Raw genomic sequence first — 11,835 nt, 5'->3', positions numbered from 1 at the left:
TTGCCTTTAGGAAACTTACATTCCTGTAGGGGAAGCAGAGAGAGCTGCATATCAGATAATGATGAGTGCATTGAAAAAAAAAAAATTAGCACAGTAAGGGATATTGGGGATAGAGAAGAGATTGCTGGGTCCTTTAAAGTTTTTTTTTCTCCCAGCTTTATTGAGGTATAATTGCAAATACTGTCTATACTCAAGGTGTGCAACATGATGTTTTGATATCTGTATACATTGTGAAATGATTCCCACGATCAAATTAACACGTCCTTGACTACAGATTTCATGCATCTGTGGTGAAGACACTGAAGATCTACTCTCTTAGCAAATTACAAGTAAATAATATAGAATTATTAACTCAAGTAAATAATGCAGTATTATTAACTAAAGTCACCATGCTATACATCGGATTCCCAAAACATATTCACTGTGTACCCAAAAGCTTGTACCCTTTGGCCAACGAGATTGCTGTTTTGGATAGGATGTGTGGGGAAGGCCAACTTGATAAGGTGTCATTTGGCAAAGACCTGAAGGTAGCGAACCATACAAATGCTTGAAGAGCAATCCAGTCCTAAGAAACAGCTGTCCAGGAAGAAAGACAACTGTTATCTTAATTCCAGAACCTTAGCCTGATAATTCTAGCAGAACCTATTTCAGATTCTCTTTCTCTTACCTGTTACAAATGTGTTAAATTCAGTTTTTTCTCCAATGTTCTACTTATGAGACTTTTTCCATTCATCTTAACTGCGTTTTTCCCTGTAAACTGAAAGCAGGAAAACTGTTTCCTAAGAACCCACTGTTTTCTTTGTTTGCTTAATTTTACAAATGGTTGACTCTGAAGAAATAATACCAGAAAAAAAAAAAAGAAAAAAAATTTTGTTTTACTAGAATATCTTTCTTTTTTTCTTTTTGTTTTGAGACGGAGTTTTGCTCTTGTTACCCAGGCTGGAGTGCAATGGCGCAATCTCGGCTCACCGCAACCTCTGCCTCCTGGGTTCAGGCAATTCTCCTGCCTCAACCTCCTGAGTAGCTGGGATTACAGGCACGTGCCACCATGCCCAGCTAAAGTTTTTTGTATTTTTAGTAGAGACGGGGTTTCACCATGTTGACCAGGATGGTCTCGATCTCTTGACCTCGTGATCCACCTGCCTCGGCCTCACAAAGTGCTGGGATTACAGGCTTGAGCCACCGTGCCCGGCCCCAGAATATCTTTCTAATATTATTTGTGATTTCCTCTTACTAGGTTGTTGCAGAGAAGATGGTGCAAACCTTAATGGAAAGAAATTCAGAATTACAGGCCCTGTGCCAGTTATTTGGAAGGGAGAGACTCCATGATGTCCCAAGCACCCGTCTCTAACCAACGAGCTGAAGTTCCCTCCATTGGCCCTCCTCTTGGAGAACAGACTGATCAAGTACGAACTATAGACTTAGATAATTCATGCGGAATGTGTTTCTTTTTACATTTGAGGTGTAAGTTTGATAATTTTAATACGAAATTGTGAGAATATTCTCAGTGCTGTCATTGTGGTCATAGTTCCTGCATCTTCCTAAGTCCCCCAATTTTTTAGGGTTCAGTGCAGATACCTTCCATAGATGATAGTACTTCATTGACTGCCAAAGAAGATGCCAGCATACCCAGATCCACATTAGGTAAGTATGAAATTTCATTTCATTCAGGGACTTTGTGTTCTGTTAATCTTTGTATTGATAGGTTTGGCTAAGACTCTCTTCTCTTCTTACCTTAGTGGAAAAAATAAGTTTGGAATTCCTCTGAAAGGCTGAAGAACTGTCCTTACCTTATGTTGAGTTGAGGTTGTTGCTTTGGGGTCACAGTTTGGCCCAGAGAAAGTCTGTCCTTATTCTCCTTTTCAGATAGTTTCGCAGGGATTCAGAAATGCAGGAGGTAGTGGTTCCAATCCTGCACAGCAAGGCCATGTGCTGACAGCGTTTCCCGGGTATCTTTCAAGTCTGGGGCCACTCACTATAACTTGACATCACCTACATTAAACTCTTAGGAAGGGTAGGCAGTGTACATTGAGTCATTTGCCAGTTTTCTAGTTTGAAAACATTATACTAATCAAAGAATAAAATAATGTTGGTTTTGTTTTATTAATTCTTTATATGCCTTTTTTAAAAAGTGTACTTTTCTCTAAATTTTGTATTTTGGAAATTTCAAACCTACAGAAAAATGGCAATAATAGTATAGTGAAGACTCATATACATTTTTATTCAGACCAATTATTAACATTCTGCCACAATTGCCTTATTTCTTTGTATGTACACACACATATGTGGATGTAATGTATTTTCTGAACCATTGGAAAATTTCTGACAGAAATCATGACACTTTATGCTGCATACATCAGCATTTCCTCAGAACAAGAGCATTCTCCTACATAGCTACAATACAGTTATCACACTCAGAAAATTTAACCTTGATAGAGGCTTAGTGTCTAATACATAATCCACATTCAGAGTTCCTAATGTCCCAATAATGTTCTGTATAGCTATTTTGGTTCCCGCCAACCCAGGGGTTATGCATTGTGGTTAGTTGTCATGTCTCTTAACCTCTAATCTAGAACAATTGTTCAGCTTTTATTTCTTTTTGGTGAGACTGGCATTTCTGAAGAATTCAGGACTGTGACTATTGCTTAATTTAAAATGATTGTTTTCTTGTGATTAGGTTCCAGTTAAACATTTATGGCAGGAATACCATACAGATGACTTTTCCCTTCCCCTCCCCTCCCCACCCCACCCCGTTTCTTTTCTTCTCTCTCTCTCTCTCTCTCTCTCTTTTTTTTGAGACAGAATCTGTCATTGTCCAGGCTGGATTGCAGTGGTGCCATCTCAGCTCAGTGCAACCTCTGCTTCCTGGGTTCAAGTGATCTTCCCACCTCAGCCTCCCAAAGTGGAGCTAGAACTACAGGCATGCGTCACCATGCTCGGCTAGTTTGTTTTGTTTTTTTTTTTTTGTTTTTTTAGAGATGGGGTTTCACCGTGTTGGCCAGGCTGGTCTGGAACTCCTAGCCTCAAATGATCCACCTATCTCAGCCTCCCAAAGTGCTGGGATTACAGGTGTGAGCCTGGATGACATCTTTCTTAGTGCATCACATCAGTGCATGATAATCAGTTTGTATCATCCTTGGTGATAGGAAATTTAGTCATTAGGTTATGGTTATAGCTGTCAAATCTGTCCATTGCAAAAGGTTCATTTTCCCTTTTATATGTAAGTCATCTGCTGGCTGAATTTGAGATGTTGACAGTTCTGTTTTCCAGCAATCATTCACTCAGTGGCTGTAGTATCATTTGAGCCTTGCTTGAGCCAACTCTTAGATTGGTAGCTTAAAAATAGCGATTTTTCAGAGCTGGGCACGGTGGCTCATGCCTTTAATCCCAGCACTTTGGGAGGCCCAGGAGAGTGGATCACTTGAGCTCAGGAGTTCGAGGTCAGACCGGGCAATATGATGAAGCTATGTCTCTACTAAAAATACAGAAATTAGTCGGGCATGGTGGTACGTGCCTGTAATCCCAGCTATGCAGGAGGTTGAGGCAGGAGAACTGCTTGAATCCGGGAGGCAGAAAGGTTGCCCCACTGCACACCAGCCTTGTTGACAGAATGAGACTCAGTCTCAGAAAAAAAATTATGATTTTCTGTTTGCAAAATTTCTTCTTTAAGCCATGCGTGGTGGCTCACGCCTGTAATCCTAGCACTTTGGGAGGCTGAGGTGGGTGGATCACCTGAGGTCAGGAGTTCAAGACCAGCCTGGCCATCATGGTGAAACCCCATCTTAAAAAAAAAAAAAAAAAATTTCTTCTTTATTTCTTTGTGGATATTATTTTATAAAGAAGAACTGTCCTTTCCCTATCTCTGTACTCCATTTGTTTTTATCAATATGGATTTTAAAAAATCATTATATTATTGATTTCTGTCATGATTTCCTTTAGTCCTCAAATTAACCCAAATTCAGTCAGTGGGAACCTCATCAAGCTATTTCTCTGACCCTTTGCCATATCCCCATCAGTTTTTTTTGGTTTTGTTTTTGTTTTTTGCACTTTAATAGTTTCTAGCACAGTAAGGTGTTTTATTGAGTACCTTTTACTTTACCTGCCTTAGTCCCAGAATCAGCCATTATCCTAAAGAGCTCCCTGGTTCCTTTTGGTGGGTGATGACATTGACAAACTGTGATCTGGGCACAAGATGACTTTATTGCCACATGAATACCTTTTGCTTGTAGGCCCTTTTAAGTGAACAGAGCTAGCAGTGAATATTTTTAAGAATATATGTGTGTATTTGTATACATATGAAGATTTGATACGGAGTTCTGTAATTCTAATTTAACAATATAGTTCTTTTTTCCTTCATTTCATATTTGTGTCTCCTTCAGAGCCCTGGTTACCTATAACATCAATATATTTCAAAAGATTTACACATTTGCAGGATACTGTAATATGCAAAAGTAGTTCCTGAATCACTACATAAATACCACTCTGAACAGTAAATGTATTATGTAATGTTTATATTTTTTTGTAATTCTTTTTATCCTTAAGGTATTTTTGTAATTCTTTTTATCCTTAGGGTATTTTGCACTGACTGTTCAGTTAGTGAGTTCAAAAATTATTTGGATTAATTTGTCTTATTTTCTTCTGGGTGGTTTTATTATCTATTTACTATATAGTTTCATTTATTTATATTAGGATTGAATTTTAGGTTTTCTATCTCCCATTAATTGTCAAGGTGACTTACATATTAAGAATTAAACATTAATACAGTTCAAAACTCCAGTATATAAAACGATATACTCAGATGTCCCATCTCTTTCCTACCCCCTCTCTCCTGTTTCCACTCATCTCCTTAAGTTAATCTGTTTCATTTCTGGGTTATTCTTCCTGTATATCTTTTTGTAAAAATAAGCAAATGAATCATCTGTGTATATGTAATGTATATATGTATATTCTTATTCCCCCTTTTCCTAATATAAAACCTACTACCTTAGATGTATTCTTGAGCACATAGCTTGTTTTCCTTAACATATTCTCGGGATTTCAAAATCACTCCATCTAAGTTCATAAAGATTGTCCTTATTCCTTTTCTACGATGATACATAGTTCCATCTGTGAATATACTATACTTCATTCAGTCTTTTCTTTATAGCATGCAGGATGATTGTGGTATTTTCCTATTATAAATAATGCGACAAAGAACAACCTGCATATATGTTTTATTTTTTTCTTATTATTGGAATGTGTCCTCAGTAAGTGACTCACAGGAGGCAGCTGATATCACATTATATTAATAGCAATTAAAACTAGCACTCTATTTTCATTTTAGGAGACTTGAACACAGTGGCAGGGCTGGAAAAAGAACTGAGTAATGCCAAAGAGGAACTTGAACTCATGGCTAAAAAAGAAAGAGTAAGTCAGGTGAGTTTTCTAGTCAAGTCTTAATTTTGAAATCCCAATTATTTTTTCTTTCCAAATAGTTTCTATTTAACAGCGCATAATTCTTTAAGTAGAGTATCTGAGTCCAAATGCCAGGTATGAGTTGTTTCTTTTTGGGGAAAAATATGTTATTTTTTATATACAATATCGTAACAAGATGCTCCTGTTTTTATATTGGGACCATTAAAACTTACTAAGTGCTGGAAAAACACAACTCTTGCTCCCCATTGCTGATTGGAATAAAACAACTCTAAAGGCCGGTTGCAGTAGTTCACACCTGCAATCCCAGCACTTGGGAGGCTGAGGCGGGCTGATCACTTGAGATCAGGAGTTGACCAGCCTGACCAATATGGCGAAATCCCATCTCTACTAAAAATACAAAAATTAGTCGTATGTGGCGGCGGGTGCCTGTAATCCCAGCTGCTCAGGAGGCTGAGGCAGGAGAATCACTCGAACCCGGGAGGCAGAGGTTGCAGTCAGCTGAGATCGTGCCATCAGACTCCAGCCTAGGAAACAAGCAAAACTCTGCCTCCAAAATAATAATAATAATAATAGTAAAGCACTAGTGTAAATAGGAAGCATTGTGTGATTGCTGCTTAGAGTTATGACATTAGACCCATGAAATTAGTATTAGAAACATGAAACAAGAGAAACTTGAGTATAGTCAATGTTTATTGAGTGTTCATATGCAATGAACATACCCAGTAGTGCTGGGTATTTAAATTAGCACTAATGCTTACAACTCTACACAAAGTAAATGGTGTTGGCCCCATTACTATAGATGAAGAAGCTGAAACACTGATTCTCTTTTAGAATGAGAGTGGAGAATAGTCATGTAACTAATAAATGCCAAAGCTTTGATTCAAACTCCAGTCTTTTGTGACTTCACATACTTCCTAAGATTCATTTTTCCCATCTTATGCTTTAACTCTCTCGAGCATAGACTTTTCGTCAGTTCTTTTAGAAGACGCCTTTCAGCCTTAGAGATTCCCTTCCCCCTGCCCTTCCTGTATATGTTTTCTTTTTCTGTTCCTAGAACAGAAAAAATCTGGTGTACCTACAGAGTCATAAGTGAGGAGTAAAATGGCAGATATTCAAGTTGGAAATGTAGGCAGGAACCAGATCACTAGATTTGTTAAAATAATTAAATATAGACAGGAAATATGTATTTCGTAAACATACACACAGCTAGTTGCATATTCGACGGTGATGTTGAAATACGAGGCACACAGCGCAGAGTTACAGCCTTAAAACTAACAGCTTGTTTGTTACTCTGGCATCTCTTTTAGAAGGTCAGTCAGTATCATGGCTTCCTAAATTAACTTTAGCTAGCTAGTCTAAATAGCTCCTTAGGTTTTTTTCTACCTTTTGCCATAGCTGGATCTGTAATATGGAACTGTAACATGTAATATGCTTGTATTTGTGATGGAATTAACATATTTTATCTTTTGATTTTATTACCATATTTCTGCTTACAAACAGACTCATGTTTTTGTCGCAATTAGTTTTTAGGATATGAGAATGTGTGGCATTGAAGAAATACCAGTTTTTAAAATCCCCTAGTGTCCTTTCCTTTCTGTGGTTCTACCTTAGCCGTTACCTGATTATGCATGTCAGGTGTTTTAGTTTCCACATGTTCTTCCTGTTTTTCTCACATATACCAAATCCAGAGTAATGTTACTTTTTGGTTCTGTCCTGTTTTCAGGATCATAAAATTCTAATGCCTATTAGTGGGTATTTTGAGGGGGTGATATTTAGCTATTGCTAACTTGCTTTAAAGGGTTTATTTAAAATAACTTGCCCTTACCATAAACACTGTATGGATATGCGGCATCTACTGGGAAGACATTATAGCCTGGTGTCTCTGAATCAGCTTCCCCGACTCCACATTCTAGATTTACCACTTACTAGCTATCCCTGTGATTTTTGAACAAGTTCCTTAATTTCTCTCAATCACCTTGTCTGTAAATTGAAGAGTAGAAGTCACCTTATGTATAAAAGAGTAGTTACCTCATAGGATTGTTTTGAGGATTCACTCCATTCATTAGCTATATGGGAACCTTCTCTCATCTTGGACTAGTGCTGGTGATAAGGTAAGTGAATGAAATCAGCAAGATCTCTGGCTCTATGTAATTAATTTCCACTGGGGAGATACAGACAATAAACAGATCAATGTAATTATAGATGATAGTAAGTGATATGAGGGAAATGATAGAAAGTAACATGGATGGAGACCATCTTAAATAGGGTGGCCAAAGAAGGCTTCTCTGAGCAGATGAGACGTAAGGTAGGACCTGAGGATCAGAAAGAGACAGCCCTGGGAAAGATATTTCAGGCAAAGGGAGTAGTAGTTGTAAAGGCCTAAAGTTAAGAGAAAGTCTGGTGTTCCTAGAACAGAAACAGTCGAGTGTACCCACAGAGTCATGAGTGAGGAGTAAAATGGCAGATATTAAAGTGGGAGAAGTAGGCAGGAACCAGAGCACTGGGTTTGTTAAAAGAATTAACTATATACAAAGCATTTATTAGAGAGCCTGTGGCATAGTAAATGTTAAGCAGGTGTGGGTATTATCATGATTTTTTTTTTTTTTTTTTTTGAGACAGAGTCTTGCTCTGTCACCCAGGCTGGAGTGCAATGGCATGATCTCCACTGACTGCAACCTCCACCTCCCCGGTTCAAGCAATTCTGCTGCCTCAGCCTCCTGAATAGCTGGGATTACTGGCATTCGCCACCATGCCTGGGTAATCTTTGTATTTTTAGTAGAGACGGGATTTCACCATTTGGGTCAGGCTGGCCTCGAACTCCTGACCTCATGATCCACCTACCTGGTCTTCCCAAAGTGCTGGTATTATAGGCATGAGCCATGGCGCCCAGCCTATGATGAGTTTTAATGAACTTTGTCATAACCAAGTATTTATCATTTTCTGTTGAGAACACTGAAAGTTGAGGGCATGTAGTGCTAGCTTTTGGCAGGATTCCTTCAGAGGTGGTAGCATGTTCTTCCATCTGGAGGCGTGTACTGTTTGGTGATCTCTTGTGATGTTAGCAGCTTTTGGGGTTTGATGCCTAATCCATTAATTCATTAAGGGTTGCAAAATGGAGATATCCTAATGCTATTATTTTTTCCTCTATTAGCTGAAGTACTTACATAAAAACTTCATCTCTTCTTGCTTCTGCTAATGGTCACCATTCTTTTTCAGTATCATAATAAGCTTATTAAACAAATTTGAAGTGTTTTATGGTGCCGGTTATGGTGGAAGATGTCATTAAAAACAACTATTACATCTTCCCATAAAACATCGTTTGTTACTATACTGCATGGATTTTTTATTTGATCCTGTAGAGCCGTGTTCTTATCTCATTTTCTCTTGCATTACTGGCTGATACTGATGTGATATGCAAAAGAATTTGCTTCTGTGTTAAAATGTAAACATGGCAGATATTGTTTCCTCTATTCACAGTTGGAACTTTCTGCTCTACAGTCCATGATGGCTGTGCAGGAAGAAGAGCTGCAGGTGCAAGAGGAAGAGCTGCAGGTGCGGGAGGAAGGGCCGCGGGTGCAGGCTGCTGATACGAAGGCTCTGACCAGGAAAATACAGATTAAAGAAGACCTCATGAAGGTCCTTCCAAACTTTTTACACACCATTGGAAATGTTCACATCTCACATTACCTGTAGGGCATCTTCAGACAGTATTTGCACACATTGAATCCCTTGCCCGGTGCTTATGAATATCTCACTTGAAAGTATAGGCAGACTGTTTCAAGAACATTTGTCTATGCTTGTGAACTGCATAATTTGATTACTATTTTCATGTTTACACTTACTTTTTGACTTCTAGGACCTGCAAATACAACTGATTATCCTGAAGACATACCAGCTGTGGAACGCCTGACCCAGGAAGTATTACTTCTTTGGGAAAAAGTTGCTTCAGTAGAATCCCAGGGTCAAGAAATACCAGAAAACCAAAGACAACAGGTAAGTTATTGGAATATAGATTCACAGACACACACACTCTCTCTCTCCCCGCCCCGCATGTGTGTGTGTCTGTGTGTGTGTGTGTATGTGTGTGTGTGTGTGTATATATATATATATGGAGTCTCACTGTGTCACCCAAGCTGGAGTGCAGTGGTACAATCATGGCTCACTGCAGCCTCAAACTCTTGGGGCTCAAGGAATCCTCCTGCCTCAGCCTCCTGAGTAGCTGAAGCTGCAGGTTCGTACCACCACACCCAGCACAAACCTTGTTTTTCTACTGTGAAATAAACCTGGTATTGGTTTTTCATAAATGGTATTTCATCGGGAAACTGCTCTGAAGCTTCCTGCTTTGGTTGTTAGCAGCTATAGATGCCTCTTTCTGACGTGTGGTTCTGTAAAGAGCAGCAGCTCTTTTGGACACATACCAGTAGTTATCCCTCACACTCATACGTAAGTCATCTCCCTCTCAACTGAATCTTTCTTCTCTGTCTGCATTTAACCATGTTCAAATTTCTCCCAGTTGAAAAAAAAGAGAAACCCCTGCTTTTGCCCCAACTTTCTTTGTAGCTGCAGCCCATTTAACCTTTCTTTTCCAAAAGACTTACTTGCCTGTACCCCATCTCCATTAGCATCTCTCTTACTAACTACTCACCCCACTCCATTCTGGCTTTCAACTCTACCTTCAGCAACTCTCTGTTGGTTATACGTGATCATAGCTCGTTATCTTTATAGCACTATTACACTCACAATGACACACGTCTATGATTAATGAACGTCTTTTTCCTCCACTAGATAGTAGGCTTTCCCTTAGAACCTGGAATGGAGTCTTTCCCATGGAAGGTGCTCAATAAATATGTATTGAATGAATGAATAATACTGGTAATTCCTGTTATATATGTTTCCCTCTTGCCTGTCCCACTTCCCTCTTACTCCTTTCTCTTAGCTGCTTTCCTGTGCTTCTAGCTTCTCTCTCCTTTTTATTCTTTTTGCTCCCATGTTTGAATTCCACCTTACAGGGTTTTAAAGATTAAAAAAAATATGACATTGATTTGAAAACTATACAATACTATCAAAACTCAAGTACTAAGATAGCGGACTTTCTAAGTTATAGTACGTGCTAATGCATTTTCCTGCTTCTCGGGAAAACTATGCAATACTATCAAAAGCTTAAGTACTAACATAGCAGGCTTTTTAAGTCATAGTACGTGCATTTTTTTTGTTTCTCAGGGTTAACTATGGCTTCATGTCTCACTGCGTCATTTGTGTACTGCTTCTTCTTTTCTCAGTAGCTACTGATGCTAGAAGGACTAGCAGATGAACAGAGTTGGCTCAGTGAGGACTTACAGCAGAGACGGCTCTCTAGCAGTCTGGTGAACTTCCATGCCCATCCAGAGAGGTAAGAGAATGGCTATTTTTCCTTTTATTCTTTGTTGAAATTTTTATTTCTTTTACTATTCTTTTTATGCTTTTTCTTTTTCATTAAGTGCAGATGCTTATGATACTGAACAGAGGATAAAAAACAGGGACAATGACTGGGGCTACCCATGTTGTCATTTGTTTTATGGATTGCTCTGAGCGTTGGTGTCAAAATCTTAAGTCAGGAATAGTGCCTGTTTCACACAGCGATTGCAGAGATTAAATGAGAAGACAGCTTTTGTGTCTAAAACAGTACCATGCATATAGTCAGCAGTCAATATATGCTCCTTTCCTTTTGTGATCCATGTCCTGTTAAAGGCTGTTCTATTATGAAAGTAAGGCTACACCCTGTCTCTACTGAAAATATAAGAATTTGCAGGGCATGGTAGTGTGTGCCTGTGGTCCCAGCTACTCGGAAGGCTGAGGCAGGAGAATCACTTGAACCCAGGAGGCGGATGTTGCAGTGAGGCAAGATCGCGCCACTGTGCTCCAGCCTGGCGACAGACACTCTCCGTTTCAAAAAAAAAAAAAAAAGGTCGGGCTGTAAAGGGCACTGATATTTATTTGATATCATTGAAGAAAATATATTAATTTTGATGGCTAATATCACCCCGAGACCACCGATAGCCATCATGACGAATATATTTTCTTCTACCTCTTGATTTTTGGTCGTATATATGATACCTCTCTGGATCATTTTATATTTTCTTTTTTTCCTTATTTTGCCTTCTCTTTTAGCACCTTTTACTCTTTTTCACTTTTTGTTTTTTACTATTTAGTTTTTTTCTGATTTATTGTTGGGCTTTAAAAATGTTTTCTGTGTACCAGGAAAATGAAGGCAGAGGAAAGGTATGATAGGACCAGTTGTTTTTGTGACTTTTTTTTTTTTTTCTCAGAAGTGATTTATTAGAAAGAGAGAGTTTCCAGATAAGTTTGGGGTTTTTTTGAGTTAGAGTCTTGCTCCGTTGCCGAGGCTGGAGTGCGGTGGCACAATCTTGGCTCACTGCAACC

General features: G+C 38.8%; 1 protein-coding gene across 3 annotated transcripts; it reads left to right on the top strand.

Moving 5' to 3' along the window:
- Window positions 1-1,216: 1,216 nt before the first annotated feature.
- Window positions 1,217-9,415, top strand: LOC116545772 (myomegalin-like). Of its 3 annotated transcripts, none has more exons than XM_032272240.1 (5): window positions 1,217-1,406; window positions 1,563-1,644; window positions 5,324-5,415; window positions 8,893-8,967; window positions 9,272-9,415. In XM_032272240.1, the coding sequence occupies exons 1-5, from the start codon at window positions 1,326-1,328 to the stop codon at window positions 9,323-9,325; spliced, it is 384 nt and encodes a 127-aa protein (XP_032128131.1). In that variant the 5' UTR covers window positions 1,217-1,325; the 3' UTR covers window positions 9,326-9,415. The 3 variants fall into 3 exon arrangements, with proteins under 3 accessions (XP_032128131.1, XP_032128132.1, XP_032128133.1); XM_032272241.1 differs by having other exon boundaries at window positions 8,893-8,946; window positions 9,272-9,349; XM_032272242.1 differs by lacking the exon at window positions 8,893-8,967 and having other exon boundaries at window positions 1,218-1,406; window positions 9,272-9,414.
- The last annotated feature ends 2,420 nt before the right edge of the window (window positions 9,416-11,835 follow it).

The sequence above is a fragment of the Sapajus apella genome, unplaced genomic scaffold (assembly GCF_009761245.1).
Source record: "Sapajus apella isolate SASKATOON/1434 unplaced genomic scaffold, GSC_monkey_1.0 scaffold368, whole genome shotgun sequence".
Lineage (NCBI taxonomy): Eukaryota > Metazoa > Chordata > Mammalia > Primates > Cebidae > Sapajus > Sapajus apella.
Note: the sequence above shows the minus strand (reverse complement) of the source record. Positions and strands in the feature narration are given on the sequence as shown.